Source organism: Microtus pennsylvanicus, chromosome 4 (assembly GCF_037038515.1).
Source record: "Microtus pennsylvanicus isolate mMicPen1 chromosome 4, mMicPen1.hap1, whole genome shotgun sequence".
Lineage (NCBI taxonomy): Eukaryota > Metazoa > Chordata > Mammalia > Rodentia > Cricetidae > Microtus > Microtus pennsylvanicus.
In genome coordinates this window covers 141,067,682-141,087,187 of record NC_134582.1, presented here as the reverse complement: position 1 = coordinate 141,087,187, position 19,506 = coordinate 141,067,682, and the positions used below count along the sequence as shown (strand labels likewise).

Below are 19,506 nucleotides of genomic sequence, written 5' to 3'. Positions count from 1 at the left end.
CAGAGAATAAAAGCTCCTTTTCTCTAGGCCTTAAACATTCCGGAGACATTTCTGCAATTCTTCACACCATCAAGGCATTTATGACATCACTGAACTCTACTCCGGGAAGTGAGATATAAACAGAAATATTTATTCCCTTTAAACACCACTTGGATTCCCTCGTCAACTCTGAGAAGGGATACTGTGAGGGAAAGGGATCCATGTGCATTGCAAATCTGGGAAATAGCAGCCATGCATCCTTGCGCCTGCTCCAGATCAGGAAACCTCGCATCCTTTCTTCCACTCAGACATGTCCTTGCCCTCGCAGTGTTTCTTCCAGCCCTGCCTGAGGAGGAGATGGAGATGGTAAGAGCAGAAGGAAGCTTGCCTCCCCCCATGACCTCGGGTGGAACCTGCTTCAGACATCCCAAGCTTCCTTTCCTCTGTCTCACTGTCATTCCTTTCTGGGTCTCTCCTCCCTCACCCCACCTCACTGCCTGCCTTCCCAACAAACAAACTGCATTTTTAAAGGATGGATCACTGACAGCCACAGCTCCGAGCTACAGAATGGGTAGCCCGATTGGGAAGCTTTATTAGAAATATAGCCACACAATCCTACCAGAAGCGATGTACAGATTCAATGCAATGCACATAAAAATTCTAGCAAAATTCTTCAAAAAATCCACGATAGCCAAAACAATCCTGTACAATAAAGGAACTTCTAGAGGCATCACAATCCCTGACTTCAAACTCTACTACAGAGCTACAGTACTAAAAAACAGCCTGGTATTGGCATAAAAACAGACAAGGGGACCAGTGGAACCAAATCAAAGACCAAGATATCAATCCACACACCTACAAACACCTGATTTTTGACAGAGAAGCAAAAAATATAAAATTGGAAAAAAAAGAAAATTCAACAAATGGTGCTGGCATAACTGGATATCAACATGTAGAAAAATGAAAGTAGATCCATATCTATGGCCATCCACAAAAAAGTCCAAATGGATCAAAGACCTCAACATAAAGCCAACCACATTGAACCTTATAGAAGAGAAAGTGGGAAATATGCTTGAACGCATTGACACATGGAACCACTTCCTAAATATAACTCCAGCAGCATAGACACTTAGAGTTTCTGTAAAGCAAAGCATACAGTCAACAAGACAAAATGGCAACCTACAGAATGGGAAAAATCTTCACAAGCCCCATATTGGACAGAGGGCTGATCTCCAAAATATACAAAGACTTCAATAAATTGATCATCAAAAATACAAATAATCCAATTAAAAATGAGGTACAGACGTAAACAGAACTCTCAAGAGAGGAATCTAAAATGGCTGAAAGACACTTAAGGAAATGCTCAACATCCTTAGCCATCAGAGAAATGCAAATCAAAACAACTCTGAGATTTCATCTTATACCTGTCAGAATGGCCAAGATCAAAAATACTGACGACAGTTTATGCTGGAGAGAATGTGGGATAAAGGGAACACTCCTCCATTGCTGGTGGGAGCGCAAGCTTGTTTTGGATATCAGGATGGCGATTTCTCAGAAAATTAGGAAACAACCTACCTCAAGGCCGAGCAATACCACTTTTGGGTATATACCCGAAGGATGCTCAGTCGTACCACAAGGACGTGTGCTCAGCTATGTTCATAGCAGCTTTGTTTGTCATAGCCAGAACCTAGAAACAACCTTAATGCCCCACTACTGAAGAATGCATAGGGAAAATGTGGTACATTTACACAATGGAATTTTACACAGCAGAAAAAAATAATGACATCTTGGAATTTGCAGGCAAATGGATAGATCTAGAAAACATTATACTAAGTGAAGTAACCCAGACCCAAAAAGACAAATATCATATGCTTTCACTCATAAGTGGCTTTTAGACATAAAGCAAAGAAAACCAACCTACAGTTCACAATCTCCTGGAATCTAGACAACAACCTAGACCCTAAGAGAGACATACATGGATATAATCTACACGGGAAGTAGAAAAAGACAAGATCTCCTGAGTAAATTAGGAACATTGTGACCATGAGAGAGATTTGAAGGGGGGGGGGGGGGAGAGGCAAGGAGGGGAGCAGAGAAAAATGTGGAGCTCAATAAAAAAAAATTTAAAAAAGAAAATAATCACCCAATTAAAAGAAGAAGAAAGAATGAGAGAGAGAGAGAGAGAGAGAGAGAGAGAGAGAGAGAGAGAGAGCCACAGAGATGAAAGGGTGCGCTCAGAAGTGGATACTGCTAGTTGTCATTTACAGACTCGACCATTTCGTCCTCGCTGCTGTTTATTGCCTTTTTCCACCAGATATTTTATTGCACTCTCTAAATCTCACACAAATTTAGCGCAAAGTCAGGCTCCCCGTCCTCTGCTGTGTTGGTAAATGGACCCTTTTCCTTCACATGACAAGACTCTTCCATGCTTGTGCGTTGTTCTGGACCCTCAGTCTCATGGGGGTGAACATAAACCACGCATGTTCCCTTGCTTGGACTATTCTGCAGACACCTGCTTTGCATGTCCACCCCAGCCACTAGGAACAGATACACACTGTAGGTCCCACCCAGGTCATCCTGAGTCTCCCAGGGAGGCACTCACCAATAGTTCATCCCTTGCGTCTCCTTCACAATTTTCTTAGCACAGAGAATGGCGTCTGTGAGGTCATCAGTAATCAAGGCTGCAAAAAAAGGAGTACGGGTTAGCGGGGCCTTTGCTGTCTGAGGAGTCCCTACGCCTACGCCACAGCTTCTGTGCTCTTCTGGAGGGGCTCAGAGAGTTGTGACTTTCCCTACAGAGAAATATGAATTTCTTTACCAATAATGGTGTTTGTCTTCAAGACTCTGCTCACCTTGGGCTACCCGAGAGTGATACAGTGCTGAAAATTTGGGGAGCTTCTTTTAGAGGATAGTGAGAAGCATTAAAAAAAAAGTTTAGAATTTATATATATATATATACATATATATATATATATGTATATATATATATTATGTGTGTGTGTGTGAGAGAGAGAGAGACAGAGACAGAGAGAGAGAGACAGAGAGAGAGACAGAGACAGAGAGAGAGACAGAGAGAGAGACAGAGAGACAGAGAGAGAGAGAGAGGTCTGTGCTGGTGCCTGCAGAGTCCAGAATGTTGGACCCTCTGGAGCTGGAGTTTTAGATACTTGTGAGCTGCCTGATTTGGATGCCGGGACCTCAGGGTCCTCTGGAAGAGCATCAAGAACCCTTAACTGTGAAGCCATTTTTTGTTGTGTCCTGCAGAATACATGTAAGGCAGGGCAGTGCAATGCTGTCTGCACGCAGATCCCTTTGACATCTATGCCATGTCTATCAGTAATGACCAAACCTTCATCTATTGTAATTTTCCGGTTTGTACATTAAAAGAATTATCCAAGTGAGCACACTTCTTTCATGTGAAGAAAATGTAGAGTTTGAAGCCAACTGCTCCATTCTTTATTAATTTGTCAAACAAAATCTTTCAGTGGAAATGTAATCCTTGATTGTTATTTTTTTCCCTCTTTTCTGGAAGTGATCTCCAAATTTCCTTGACATAAACATTACAGAAATTGTCATACAGAAATGAGAAGTCTAGCATTTTTTCTAGCAAAGTGGGTTCTCTAGGCGCAGATCTGTGGACAGAGTGGTTGTTCCTAGAGTCTGGAAGCTGGGGAGGAGACAAGATATTGGTCACAGCACAAACTTGCAGAAGTAAGACAAAAGGGTGCTGGAGATCCAGGGCACGGCATAATTGAGGTATTTTGTTTGTGCTGTAACGAATAAAGCCTGTCTGAAGCTCAGAGTGAGGAGCTAGCCACACTAGTTAGCCATGGAGGCCAGGTAGCGGTGGCGCACACCTTTAATCCCAGCACTCAGGAGACAAAAGCAAACGGATCTCCGGATCTCCGTGAGTTCAAGGCCACCCTAGGCTACACTGGATTGATCCAGTCTCAAAGAGAAACAGAGCCAAGTTGGGGGGGGGGGGTCATCACTGGGGAAGTGGAGATGGGAAGTGATATGGCTGGATGAGAGAGGAATAGAAGGTGAGAGAAGGCAGGAGCTCAGCATTCAGTCTAGGACTTGTTGAGATAGGATACCCCATTCGGTTTGAGGATTTTATAGACATAAGAACCAGTGGCTGCTCTGCTTCTCTGACCTTTCAGCTTTCACCCCCAATATTATGTAGTAAATATTGTATTATACACACCATATACCATGGATCACACACACACACACCACCTCTCCAAACCCCTACCTCGCACATACACACATATATCCAACACATACACCACACACATACATACCATACACACCCTATGCACACATATATAACACAGATGCCACACAAGTACCAGATCACATACACCACATATACAGTACACACCTCATACACACACCACACACACAATACATACTCTCTCCACACCATACACCATCCCCATGCCACACCCCCACCACATACATACCCCCCACACCATATACATACACACCATACCCACACACATATACACACCACACACAAATATCATAAATTTACCACACCCCTTTGTATACATATCACACACATATAAAACACTCACAAATACCTGGTAACTATGGCTGTTTCACTATCTGAGTGTAGACATCACTTCATAATATATATGGATCTGAAACCATCACATTGTATACATACTTTACATAGGGTTTTGTGAATTATACTTAAATAAAGTTGAAAAAGATAATACACAGTAATCTTAATTAACATTAAATCTACCTGAAACAAGCCTTAGCCTCTCAATTGTCTTAGCTAGATCTCAGGTGCGTTGCCACCTGGTGGCTTTCCCATTATGTAGTACAGAAGTCCCATACTCTATTGGACAGCTCTAGAAAGAGACAGAAAGAACTCACTGGTGTCTTACGAGAATTGGCTCTAAGATGTGAATATCAACGCTTTGAAATCAAGGTGCTCATCCTCCAACATTTACAACAGAAATGCATTTACTGTCAGAAGGAAATGGCCAGAAAGAAGAAGCATGACTTGAAATGTCATGTTTCAATAAAACATCACAATAGGGAATTGTTTGTAAATTTGCTAGCAGTGAATTGTTCCTCCACTCGGCTGATTTCCTTCCAGTTGTATTACTTTTCTCAGAGGATCAAGGTAGTCACATTTCCCCTAGGCAAATTTATTCAAAATGTGGCTTATTTTGATTCTGATTTAAAACAAACTACCATTTAGCAAGGAAAAACAGGAACCACAACAAAAAGAAAGCCAGAGACAGGATTGTGCTGAGGCAGGAGCTGCTAAAGCAGTGTGTACAAACCCTAAACAGAAGCTAAAGAATAGAAATTTAGTTTAGAATCTCCAGGAGCAGCAAAACTCCAGCCGCTTGGAGGTCTTGTCTCTCAAGACATGCATCTACAGCAGCTGTCCGTTACCATGGGTTAACACAGCAGGTATCTTTAGGAAAATCCCCATTCACTTTCAGAACAGTCATTTCAATGGGCACCATCATTGTCCCTGACAACTGAGGACCCATTCCCAGTGAATGAGCCCGCGTTTGCAAGTGGCTTGGGATAGATTTTACAAGTGACATTGGTGATGTCTCAAGAAGTGGGAAGGGAACATCACACACTGTGAAGAGGAACCTGCCATGTTCCATTATTAGAGGACAGGAGTATATCCCATGCACATGGGAAAACAGTTTGAACCGTGCCTAGGACTTGCTTCTTGCCACAGCAGGACCAGAAGGTGGGGGCTAAGGAAGAGAGCGCTGTGGGGGAAGTCGTTTGTTGGCCTCCTTAGTGTGTTCCTAAGTGCTACTTAGAGCTGAGTGGTGGCAGCGCATGACTGTAATTCTAGCTCTCCGGAGGTAGAAGCCAGGAGGGTATGAGTTTAAGATCAGCTTCAGCTATATAGTAAGGTGGAGCCCAGCCTGGATGACAGGAGACCAATAGAATAATAAAGAAAAAGTCTCCTGAAAATGACTGGATTAGCTTAGTGTTAAGGAAGCCTGGGGCTGAGAAACAAGGAAAAGATGCAGAGCTGAGACATTGAAACAGTGAAATCACCACAGAGGGCAGCAGAGGGGCGGAAACCGGGGAGGCAGAAGACTCTTTGGAAGGATTCATGCCTATAATTGTTTCTGCCCAATTTACCTTAAATAGACAGAATTGTCTAGTCAAACAAGAACAGGAACACTTCCTCAGGAGCAGTATATAATGGAATAGTTCACTTTACAACAGAAAATAGAAGGACCTGGTACCCAAAGCAGTTTCTCATCTCCAGTTAACACGTGTCAAAGTCCGCGTGCCTCCCCCTTCCTCCCCTGCCTCCCCCTTCCTCCTTCTGCTTTCCCCTTCATTCACCTGCCTCCTCTTCCTCGCCCTTCCTCCCCTGCCTCCCTCTTCCTCCCCTGCCTCCCCCTTCCTCCTTCTGCTTCTCTCTTCATCCTCCTGCCTCCTCTTCCTCCCCCTTCTTCCCTCTGCCTCCTCCTGCCTCCCCCTGCTTCCCCCTGAATAATGACAACCTCCATGGTTTTGGTTTACATATCTTTTTCTTCTCTGAAGTACCAAAGGCCAATCAGATGTCCCGCTGTTGAATAAGATTAACCTACATGGACTATACTATATGGCGACACCAGCAATCGCCTTTCCTGCAATCATCTTTCATTAGCAAAACCCATGCTTTAGAAGAAAATAAAGACTGCCATTTTATCAGGAAATTCATTAATGGTGTGTGTGTTTATGTATGCATGCATATACATGTATGTTTAATTTATATATGTGAATATTTACTTTGTCCATCTTCTGGTGCCCTAGCAAAGTATCTGGGACTAAAAATTTATAAATAAGACAATTTTATTTGGTCCATGATGTTGGGACCTACTGGTGAAGGCACGTGACAGAGGACATTATTGGAAGACAGCATGCATGCTCACTGCAGCCTCCCTCCCCATTCTGTAAAGTCACTAATGTCCAGACAGGGTCTCCATTCTTTTATCCTCATCTAACCTGAACAGCTTTTCCAACACCCCTCTTCAAAACACCAGTCCCATGAATTTGGTATTGTTTCTAACACACAAACTTGTGGGGAACACATTTAAACCACAGCAAATACATCAAAATAAACTCTGAGGAGTTTGAGAAAGGGAAGAATGGGTTTTGGGAAGACAGTTTTTAAATGAAAGAGATTGTATAATTTTTGAAGTGGTATGAAGTCCGCATTCTTCATAGATATAAAGTCATGTACCTTGTGAAGATATCTAGTGCTAACTCATTTCTAGGGTTTCATAACAAATGTTATAACACATGGGACAAAAGGACATTGTTCCCAATTACAGCCTTTCTGGCCCAAGGCTGAGGTTCAGCAGTCACTGAAGGCTGCTTAGGGTAGAAAGTCAACATCCTGCTTTCTATTTTAAAGCTGTGTCTAAAAATTCCATCCTGGGGATGGAGCACAGGATTCTGTGCATGCCAAGCAAGTACTCCATCACTGGGCCACAGCCTGGCCCTCCATCTCCAGAAGATGCAGAAACAGTTATGACCATTCTTTAGTGCTAACCATCAACCGCCAGTGCTTTTGCTCCCTACACAAGGATGAGCTTGCATTTCCCAAGACTTCCTTAACTGGAATTAAATTGGGATAGTATTAACTGAAGGAATTCGGTTCATATCAAGTCAAACATATCTGTGATAGTGAGAAGAATTTTTCTTCCTGCTTTCAACAGCCAGAAAAATAGGACAACATATGCAAAAAGCTTATTTTCAGATATTGGACACCCAGTGGTACTGTGTTGACCTTCCAGAGAGAAAACAGAGGCATGGAGCCCTGTGGTTGTCGTGGGTTTTGCTCAGAGAAGAATAGGTAGCTCAAAACAGAGATAGAACAGAAGCCCCAGGGCAGGGATTTGTGGAGAATATCTGAACAGCAGGCAGAGCACACTTCAAACAATCAGCATGAGCCAAGGACCTTACTCCCTGGGCCAGGCAGGAACAAGTGCTCTGGGACTGCACAATAGCAGGGCTCAGAAGGCTGGGAGACTTACCCTGTTTCTAGCCACTTAGGAGGAAGAGACCTATCTGAACCTATAGGGCAGTGATTCTCAACCTGTGGGTGGGTCATGAGCCCAAGGAGGTGTGTGAGTCCAAACAACCCTTTCATAGGGGTTGCATATCAGATTTTTTTGTATGTTGGATATTTATATTACAATTTGTAACAGTAGCAAAATTGCAGTTTTAAATAGCAATGATAATGATTTTATGGTTGGGGGGTCACCACAACATGAGGAAGTGTATTAATGGTTGAGAACCACTGCTGTGGGGCATTCCAAACATGCCAGGAGAATCATGCTTTGATAGAGAATGAACTCTTAACTAGTCTAGAACTCTGTCATGGTATTTAAAGATGAATTCAGGAGCTTGTCAAAATCCAACAAGGACTCCCTCCTTACGGGAACAAGTCAGACACCCACTAAGTCTACTTAAATACACTAGCTAGTAGCCAAAAAAAGCTATTATGTAGAAAAAGAGCTGTCAATACATAACACATAATAAGGATAAAACATTCAATGCAAACAAACAAATATGCTATCAGATGGAGTATGAAATAATTTCCTATCACTAGGCAAAAGAAAGATATGGGATTCAAGTTTGATAGATTCGACACTTCAGGGGAAAAGATCAGAGATTTTGGAGACAGAATCAGTGGAAAATACTAAAACTAGAACACCTGGGAGGAACTCAAAGAGGCTGAGAGGACATTGAGCAAAAGGCTTGTCCAAGTTCGAATCTAGGAGAAGCAGGCGGAAGAAGGATGGAAATGTTTCCTTTCCATCTAAAATCTCATGTATATATAGGGATGTATATATGTAAATATATAATAATCATGCAAACATTTTCGCATTTAAGGCATTTTATTACTGTATGTGTACTATGCAGAAATTGTTTCATACATTTATTTTTGCATAAACTCTCTCCAAAGTGAAACCAAAATGGAATCACTTTTAGACAGAGAAAGCTGGGCATGCTTGTTAGGAGATTTCCACCACAAACCAGAAACAGTTGAAAGAATGATTTAGGCTAAATGAGATGAATACTCCTTAGCTGCCTGCCCAAAGGACTCTGTCCCAGGAATGAGGAGTGAACGCTGAAAGCGGAGCATACGTCACATGCAGCGAAAGCTGTCTCTGTTATAAAGTGTTATAAAGCCAGGTAATTACATAAAGTGAAAACAATAGAATTCCTTGAGGTGCGCAACATGCAGAAATAAAACACATGGGTCCAGCCTGAGATAAAATCCCATAAAGCAAGGATCGTATTCAAACCTCAGACAACATACATGTATATGTATGCTGCCCAATGGTTGACACCAGGGGGTCTTCTGTCACTTCCTACTTTTTGAGACATAGTTTCTCACTGAAACTGGAACTCACTGATTGGCTAGAGTAGTGGCCATGCAAGGCCCAGGATCCTCTTCTTTTCCTACTTCTCATTGGGATTATGCCAGTGTTTTTATGTTGGTTATGGGGGGATCCAAACTTCAGTGTTCATATTTGTATAGCAAGCACTTTGCCGACAAATTCTACCTCCCCAGCCCTTGTTTTTAAATATAGCCCTATTGGAAAACATTCAAGTCTGACCATTTACATATTTTTATGGCTGTTTTCACACTACATTATGGTTTAGTAACTGCAACAGAAACCATATGGCATGCAAAACCTAAATAAAATATTTACTGTGTGGCCCTTCAGGAAAGCAATTGCTGACCTAGGTTCAACCACTTAATACAAATATGTAGTTGCCAGAATGGACACAAAAGGTAGCTATGTTCTGCCTATAAAAACTTACCTTTGGTACCCAGGCATAGATGAGGTAAAGCAAAGAATAGAAGGAAATTGACCATGTAGAGCCTTCCCAGAAGAAGCTGCAGTTACAGTCACGCTATTCTACAGTGTTTGTGTAAGAGATGGTGCCCTGGTTAAGGGGAGGAAGGACTCCAGGGAGAGCAGGGCTAACCCACTGAGAAGACCACCATCATTAATATGCACATACCTAAAGACAGAGCTTCAGAAATCCATATATTAGAAAGAAATCAAATCTATGCATGGACAGAGACTCCGCTTTCATTCCCAGCTGCCCAGACCCAAATAATCACACAGAAACTGTATTAATTACAACAATGTAGCATGATTAATAAAAACCCAGAGACAGACTTTGAGGTTCAACTTGAAGGTAAGAAAAGAAATACGGTGAGCCACTGGCTCTTACCTCATTTCTAAATGATGCTCCTGTCTCCAGAAATCCTTAGAATGAGACTGAGCTGACCTGTCTCCTCCATCTTATATTCCTCTCTAGTGTTGGGATTAAAGGTGTGTACAACTAGTGTGGGATTAAAGGTGTTTGTCACCACTGCCTGGCTGATCAGTGCGGCTGTTTTACTCTCTGAACTTCAGGCAAGCTTTATTTATTAAAATACAAATGAAATATCATTACAACTATGCTATCCACTAATTTAAGGATGTCTTTCTCACTCTTCACAGAACTAAGACAAGAGAAGACGTAAGAGGCACTGTTTGAACATTCAGCTGATAACTACAAAGCACCCAAGCTTCCTTCACATGGAGACAAACTAAGTGCTGGAGAGCAAAGATCCATTTTTTTTTCAGTCTGGAAACCACATAGATTAGCCTCCCTGGGCCATGCTAAGCATTCCCTCGGCCATTATTCTTTGTTGGGTCCTGGTTGCTGGCTCAAAGCCTTGTTATCCTGATTTGCGTCTTTCTTTTTCTTGCCTTGATTCATCCTCTTGTGAAAAACCTTCTCTGATAGTGTTATGAGAAAATTACATGGCAGCTGTGCTAGAACCTTCCTCCACATCTGTCTTCTCTGTACTATGTGCACTGGCAAGCAAATCCACAGAGAAGTCAGCAATGGACTTCCATGTCCCTTGGCTTCCAGAGGCTTAAGTCGGAGTGAACACCAGTGGAGAAGGGGGGAGAGAGAACAGTGAGTCTGGGATTATTTCCCTCTATATTTTTTTTTTAGGTCACTTGATATAATTCTGTTTCCCAAAGGGAGGCTGTGTCTCCTCTACAGATTCTTCAGGGAGAAACTGGTCACAGCCCTGTTTTTATTTTGCTTTAGGTTAGGGGATGGCAATGCCTGCTCTTTTCAGTCCCCCACGTCACCACCCTCTTTGTTTTCCAAAGAAAGATCATTCACTCTTTAACAGTTGGGTTAAAGTCTTTCCTGGATTGCTGGAAGGTGTTATGGGTGCTGCTGGAGGAGAAGGGCGATCTAAAGGTCATCCTTCAAGCTACACTAACAACCAACCTGACAAGAGAGGCCAAGAGTGTTGTGGAGAAGCCAAACACTTTTTGATGGGATCTAAGACCTGCTTCAAAGATGAAACCCATACCTGGCACTCTTGACATGGCTGAGAGACTATGGCCATAGGGCGAACCCAATTCTATCATTGCGCTAAATGGACATAGTATGAAAATATTTTCTAATGACTTGTTACTATGCTCATAGACAGAACATTATTAGGTTCTCGCCAGAGAAGCTTCCTTTTTTTTTTCAGCAGATGACATTACTATTGAGACTCTCAACAGGCAAACATGAAGAGAGGAGGAAGGACAGTGCTCAGCCCACAGCGGGACATCCATGTCAGGCCCTCCTGAAAGTCTTAGGGTCTTTACAGAAGAGGAGTCAGAAAGGTCTGCAAAGTCAGAGGTGACAAATGACTTAAGGGGACAGTTTTCCAGACCCCGCAGGTCGGACACATGTGAACTCCTTGCAGCAGGTGTGACAACATGCATAAGGCGGTGCAAGCTCGAGTTAGAAACAAATCCCAGCGTGGAAAGGGGGGGTAAGAACGAACTATCAGCAAGGAAACACTGGCATTCGCTGTCTGCTGGGAGAGTCCGTTTTCCTCGGTGATGTGAGTCCTGGCAGGTCAACCACACTTTACACCCGACTTCTAAGACTGCTTGAGCAACACAGACTAGACTCGGTGGAGGAAAGAAAGAAAGAGGGGGGTGGGGGGAAGAAAGAAAGGTCAAAGTTGAGTGTGTTTGTAAGGGAGGGGTGGATCTGGGAGGAGTTAGGCTAGAGGAATAGTTTTTAGTTTTTAGCAACTTGCCTACAAATGTGTTCACGATATATTCAAAATGTATCAACGCTTTGACTGATATAGGAACTTCTATGGGAAGCTATTCTTCTTCAAAGGTTTGGGCACATTGTTCCTCTTCTACTACCAGAGTTGCAGTTGAGAAATTTTATGTTGCTCATTCTATGCTTAATCTTTGGTATGGACCACAAGCCCTCATTTTCCTAGTGAAAACGCACAGTGGATTTCGTTTCTCTTTACTGTTCTGGAGTTTGGGGAGTATGCCTGAGTGTGAGCCTCCCTTACATAGTAGGTCTCACGTGCTGTGAGTGGACATGGGAACTTCATGAAAGATTCTGCACTCCTCCTCTCTCCTGTCAAGGGTCATATCCTTGTATTTTGTAGTATCGTTCATTTTCTTGTCAGTATTTCTCCTGTTTTCTCTCTCTCTCTTTCTCCCATGTTGCTATTAGAGATTTCCTCATGGTGTTTTTCTTCTCTACTTCTGCAAGCGTTCCTTTCTGCCACTGCTTGCTAAATCACAAGAGCTCTTTCTTCATTTTGTTCTCAAGACACTCCTTTTCCCTAGACTGTGCCTTGCCCTAGCTTTCTCAGTGACTCCCAATGAACACAGTGACTGTAAGTAGGGATGAAGTGTATTAGGTTTCTCTTTCTGCCCAAGCAAATGGCCCCCAAGCATCATGGCATCCACAGCACAAGCTCTCCTTGTAGTTTCCTGATGGGGCAATGTGGGATCAGCTGTGTTAAAAATCATGCATTGGCTCATGCTTTCCTTTTGGAATGGTCTAGGTGAGAGCTCGCTTCCTTGCTTGTTTGTGTTTTGATAATATTTAGTCCCCCTCTGGTTGTAGGACTGAGGTGTCTGCTTGCTTGCTTGATATAATATAGGAGACACCCCTAGCTTTTGCAGGCCACCCACATTGCTTGGTTCATGTCTCACTCAACTATTTTCCAAGACAGCAATATTGGTTGAGTCTCTAATCTTTGTCTCTGTTACTGCCCCCCTGTGACCTCAAAAGGCAGACGCTCTGCTTCCAAGGACTCACGTGCTTACATTGGTTCTAATCATTTCATCAGATATTTCTCTCTTGCACAAACTCAGTACACACAGTCACAATTTTGAAGTGTTTTTTGCCAAGTAAGGTCATACACTTATTGGTTTAAGGGATGAAATGGTGTATTAGATGTTTTCTTGTTGTTATGAAAAAAAATAAAGGGAAAGGAATGAAAGATTTTTGAGGGGAATCAGTCCATCATGGTGGGAAAGGCATGGGTGGCAATAGGAACATGAGGCAGACTGTCACCATTGTGTCCCAGTACAGAAGCAGAGAGATGAATGCGCTCAGCTCCCATCTCCTTTCACTCAACTTTCCTGGTTTTTTTTTCTTTTCTTCCTTTCTTCCTTTCTTCCTTTCTTCCTTCCTTCCTTCCTTCCTTCCTTCCTTCTTCCTTTCCTTCTTTCTGTCTTTCTTATTTGTCTGTTTTTGAGACAAACTCACTATATTGCTCTGGATGTCTTGGAACTCATTTTGTACACTAGGCTGGCCTCAAACTCACCTATCTCCCGGGTGCTGGGATTAAAGTGTGCATCTGTGAGCCTGGCTCCTTCCCGAGTGCTAAGGTTAAAGTGTGTATCTGTGAGCCTGGCTCCATTCACTCTTATTATCCCATCCTTGGAAGGGTGCTGCCCACATTTTGGGCATGTCTTCCTTTCTCAGCTAAACTTCTCAGCAAACCCCCTCACAGACACGCTTGGAGGTGTGTCTCATTAGTGCTCTAGCTGCTTCCTAAAGCAATCGAAGAAATCATTGAAATCAACCTCAGCAGAGAACAAACATTCTGAAGTGCCCTGTTCAGCTCTGGGTGCAGGGAATGTGCTGCTCTGATTACCACACTTAGCAGGTGATGGAGGAAGGTCATTGGTTAATTAATAAAGAAACTGCTTGGCCCTGATAGGTTAGAACATAGGTAGGTGGAGTAAAGAGAACAGAATGCTGGGAGGAAGAGGAAGTGAGCTGAGAGGCCATGCTCCCCTCTCCCGGGCAGACGTGATGAAGCTCTGACCCAGGATGGACGTAGGCTAGAATCTTCCCGGGAAGCGCACCTCGGTGCTACACACATTAATAGAAATTGGCCAGGCAGTGTTTAAATAAATGCAGTTTGTGTGTTGTTATTTCAGGGTATAAGCTAGCCAGGCGGCCGGGAGCCGGACTGTGGGAAGAGGCCCCCAGCTCCTTCAACAAGCAGGAAGCCCCTACTACAAGCTCCTAGAGAATGCAATGGGACTGATCTGCCCCTCAGCAAGCTGAAAAGTCTTATCAAAGATAGAGATGGTTTTAGCACAGAAGATAAAAAATCAAAAAGGCATCTTCTGTGGACCATCAATAGCTCTCACCTGTAAGATAGTACGAATTTGTTTGAAATGGATCCAGAAGAAAAAGAAATTAGAATCAAGGGGGAAAAGCAGACCTTGGGCCTGCCAAAATAACGTTTTCTATGAAGGGCTAGTAAATAGCTGGGTGATTTGCCCCAGAACGTGGTGACCATTCTATATTAATGTTGGGTATGAACACTCAATAAATCGATGCCTGATTCAGCTCTCTATCTGCTTACCTTGATGAAACAAAAATTAATTAAAACATAGTTTGTTTTCTGCTCCCAAAGAAGTTGACCCAGAGTATTTTCTGACTGATTTCAGTCCTGTCCTTCATTCTTTGCATTCATATCTTTAATAAGTGAACATTTATTGAGCCCCAACTATGGCCAGATAATGTACTAGGTACTAGTGAATTAACTAGGAAGAAGAACACAGCAATCTTCCCGGATCTTCCCCACCTGTGTCATAGCTCTGCTTCCTCGCCTGCAGCCCCTCCCTCTATGAGCACCATTGCTACTGAGCTCTGCTGGGCAACTGTGTGAAACGGCAACATGGGATCGGTTGAGTTAAATTCATGCATAGACTCCTAGGTTTTTCTTCTCCAACGTCTAAGGAAATGTTTTACCTAGAAAAGAAAAAGTTCAGTGCACAAAGATCCTCGCTTCTGCTATGCACTTGGCAAGAACACTTTCTCACAATGGTTACACTGAGGTGGTGTCCTCTTTGGCCTCCTTCATGCTATTCTTGCAAACCAGTCCTCTGCAATCAGTGCTAAATGGGATGACCATGGCTGTCTGCCCACTGCAGGCAGAAATCAAGGCAAACTTCTTAGACGGGCAGTCACCAACCCCTCTACCGGCAGTTCCCAGCTTTTCCTACCATGTTTGCTGTGATTCTTCAGGATTCTCTCCTTCCCTTTAGGAAGAATGTGTCAACCCCCTCCATGCAGGTCTTTGTTTGGCCATTAGCTTTGCCTAGAATGACTTTTCTCTGTCTCTAGATTCTCAAGTCCTGTTTGTCTTCCATGTCCCCATTCAGAGTTTTCCATGAGATTTTGTTTTTTTCTTTTCTTTTCTCTCTCTCTCTCTCTCTCTCTCTCTCTCTCTCTCTCTCTCTCTCTCTCTCTTTTTTGTGGAACCAGGCATTGACCTTAGGGTCTCCAGCATGTCAGACAAACTCTAAATGCCACCGAGCTAGATTCCCAGCTTTGAAAATTTCTTAAAATATCATTTACCCCTGGAGCCCACATCAATCCATCCATCCCCTCCTGGCCAGCCATCGAGTTAGCTTTTCTATCAGCACACACTCTCTTGGGTGAGGCTTGGTAAAGCAGAGCTCAGGCATGTTGTGTTTTATTGTTTTCTTCTCTCAGTCCGGGTCACACTTGTCTCCCGTGAGTAACAGGGGCAAAGAGCAGCAAGCAAATCCTAGTTTAATTTCTACTCTTTAAGCAATGGAAGCTGAGCCCCATTGTTGTAATCCACACAAAGAAACATAGAGTTCAGTGCACAAAGACCATTGGTTCTGGTGTGCACTTGGCAAGGAATGTTTCCATTCATAGGGAAAACCGAAAGGTTTCAATGCAGGGGAAAACCTAGGTCATTTGCTCGGCCCTGTTTTCGTGGAGGGCTTACTAAAAACTGCTCTAGGACGAATAAGACGTTAGCAAAACTATGCCATCGGAGAAGCTACTGAGTCCTCTGCTGGCCCAGGAACAGACTTACGTGTGAATATGAACTCAGAGTTTTAAAGCAGATGCAGACATACCTCTTGTGATCTATGTTCTTATCTTTGCCCCTGAAGATGAAGAATTTGAACAAACAGAAACAGTACCTGAGCAGGCAACATGGCAGTGATTTTTCTGTTGCAGTCTTACATTTCTGCACCACGTGAAGCTGTTTATCTGGAATATGCCATAGTCAGTGCTCCCGTCCTCCAACACTTTCTGGACTGTGGTGTTGTAGTGGCTCTCATAATAGGCCATGCAGATCCCTGTGTGGAGAGAGAAGGATCTAAGGGAAGCACAGTCCCTTAGTTCAGCCTGCCTTATGGGGTGAATTTTTTTATACATGCTATGCACTGGCCCCCTTCCAGCAGACACGTGGACGGGGTGCACAAGGGAGAAATATCAGCAGGACACGGGAGTGTGTACAGGAGCAGGGGCGCCAACCGCAATCTTCACAGCAGCCAGTGACGGAGCCTTCTCGAGGGAAGCTAGTGGGATGGGTGGTGTCGTTGTTCTTTTCCCTCCCTGTGATCATAACCCCAGGACTCCAGCAATGAGAAACCAAGGACTGTGGGGAAACAGAGAGAGGGGTGAGCGTGTGCAGCTTAGGAGAACGTGTGAAGAGCTAGCAGCCTCTCCGGTGGGAGTGGAACCTGGCCAGGCTGGGGACATGGAGATCAGGACCTCCAGGCTGACGCTCATAAGCTAAAGTGGAAGGAGCCAGGAGGCGGGGAGAAATCTCACAGTTTCCAAGGCTAAATCCTCCGTAGTTGTCCAGGCCAGCCTTCACAAATATTTTTGCCAGTTTACATCGAGTGTAGACTTTGGATTCTGCAACGACGCTGAGGCTGATAATCAGGGCCAAGACGCCGGCAGCCTTCATCCCCAAGTCCCCTAGGAAGCCAAGTCTGCCAAAAGAACCGGAGAGCGGTCAGACAGCCTTGATTCATCCTTGGAGCACCGGTCACCAGAATTTCAGAGCATAGCCATCCTGGTTGGCTGTGGGCAGCCCCACTTTAGTACTTCTTGCTGTGGGCACCCCCACCTGATTTAGTCCTGCCTGTATTAAGCCATTCTGAACCTCTACGGGGGTGGGGAGAAAACAACTCAAATATAAAACACAGGGCAGGGGTAAGACTGGAGGCTCTTACTCCTGTGTCCTTAGAATCAGACTTGGAGAAATGTACCGTTCCTCGCTGACATCCAGGTAGAAATCCAGATGTTCACCTTAACTCTCCGTATAGGCGAGGAAAGAAGAACACACCGAGGGAGCGAGGCATTCTCTACATACGCACTCATAATTTTGGCAGCCAGAGATGGGACAGACGAGTGCCTGTGGGGACATTGGGCTTCTGGTCTGCTGAAGGGTCTATATCCCTGCCATGCTCCTATTTAGATGCTTTTCCAGATGGGGAGGTGCTAAGAGAAAGCCTGTCTCTCGTTCGACATTACAAAAGGATGTGGTGAGTTTTTTTGAGAGGTCTTCCTCATTGCCACCCCAGTGGAGGTCCCAACATGTTTGGCTTCTAATGATTTAGAGGGGAGAGAAGACAATGGGTCACATGGGTGGGAAATGTTGGGGCGTACAAAGGTACCTGGTAATGAGTTATTTAAATGGGGTGCAAAAGCAAGAGTTGCCTTTCTTGCTGGTGACTGGCTGCCAACAAGATCTTTCCCATCTAAATAACGCCTTCTTCAAGTGGCACCAAAAACTCTGCTGGAGTGAGGCTGGTCGGGTATTTCTGATAATGGCTCAGGACACTAGCTCAAGATTTGGAAAGTTTTTGTCTATTAATGTTTTCTGCAATTGCCTAGAATCTTCCCAAGGTGCTAGTCATTTCCATGGAGATAGATTCCCCAGTTGAGAAGTTTGAAAGCAGGGCTCGGTGTGCAAGTATGGACTAGCAGAAACCACAGTGCGTCTTCTAGTTTCTAAGGAATGGGGTGCCTGGATGCTGGTGAACAACAAGGCTCAGAAAATTAGACCTATTTTTCCAAGTAAGGTTTTATTAGAACCGGGGTCTGCCTGGATGGTGGTATATTGTGCTTGACTATTTCCACAGTGCAGTTCCAGGCCCCAGAAACCATGTCAGACTGTAGAGGTCACTAGAATACCTACAGTACTCTCTGTCTCTTCGTGGGAAAATGTGCTGCCCTGTGACTTTACACTAGGTACAAGAAGACAGACAGATGATGTATGAGATGCAGAGCCTACATATCAAGTCAGTTTTCATCAATTGCATCAGAATCTGCTCTGAAAAAGATCAAGACAATAATCACAGCAGGAGCAGCCCTCAGCATACTGTTCAGCCACTCTGAAGCCAGGGCTTACCCTTGTGGGGCAGGTAAGATGGCTGCGATTCCACTCTTACTGAGAAGGCAAATTTCCAGTGCCATCTGTAGAGCAGTTTCCTGGGTGATGGGGAGAAGGAACTGATTCTACTTACTCAGTCAGTGATCCTTAGTTTCCAGGACCTTCCTGAATCCCCTGAAGCCATTTCTGATTCTCACAAGGCACAAGTGATCCTTCTCTAACTCAAGGGCCTTTCCGTAGAGCCTTGGCAAAGGAAGGATTCTTGTCACCTTTGTTTGCAGCTGCCTGGAGGTTCTAGAACTCCGAAGTTCTCAACAGTCTTGTTCGATGTCTCCTCCCTGCCTCTATTTTATTCTTCCCAGTCAACAGCCTGATCCACGAGACAGCTCAGCCAGGACCTCCCATGCAACTGAGGTTACCTTTCTAAAATGGCAGTCTTCAAACTTCATTCCAAGCGAGCAAGAACCCAGAATTCCAATCGTAGGTTCCTACATGTCCATGTTTTATCAAGCATCAACATTATATAAGTTAAAAATTTAAAGATAGAGGTAAAATTAACATTAAAGACTTTAACAGCATAAATTTATTTGCTTTAAGTCAACTGTTGTTAATAAAATAATTTTAGAAAAACAGGAGGCTTCAAGAATTCAAGGAGACCTTAACAGCACCCAGAGGACAGGAATACAATGTTAAAGTGCAAAAAGTCCCCCAGTAAGATGATTAGCATTCTTTCATTATTATTGAAAATGCTGACATGACACAAAAGGTCTGGCCACAAGCCCATTTGTCCTCAGGCTTCAATGCGACAATACATCAAAATTTTAATTGAGATATGCAGGTCTAGTTAGAAGGCTATTGCTGATAGTGCTTAACTAATCACTATATTTTCTTAAATTTCTTCTGCCAATAATACAAATGTTTGGCCAAATTTTTATTTAAGTCTGCATGGTACAATATTGTTCAAAGCTAGACTAACATGTGCACACTGGAGCTGTCTT

General features: G+C 43.7%; 1 protein-coding gene across 1 annotated transcript; it reads right to left on the bottom strand.

The window, feature by feature from the left end:
- Nucleotides 1-255: 255 nt before the first annotated feature.
- On the bottom strand, nucleotides 256-17,077 carry LOC142848952 (lysozyme-like protein 1). Its single transcript, XM_075971113.1, has 4 exons — nucleotides 16,939-17,077; nucleotides 16,302-16,460; nucleotides 2,582-2,660; nucleotides 256-325 (listed from the first exon to the last, which is right to left on the bottom strand). Exons 1-4 carry the CDS (start codon nucleotides 17,075-17,077, stop codon nucleotides 256-258), a joined length of 447 nt encoding a protein of 148 aa, XP_075827228.1.
- Between the last annotated feature and the right edge of the window lie 2,429 nt (nucleotides 17,078-19,506).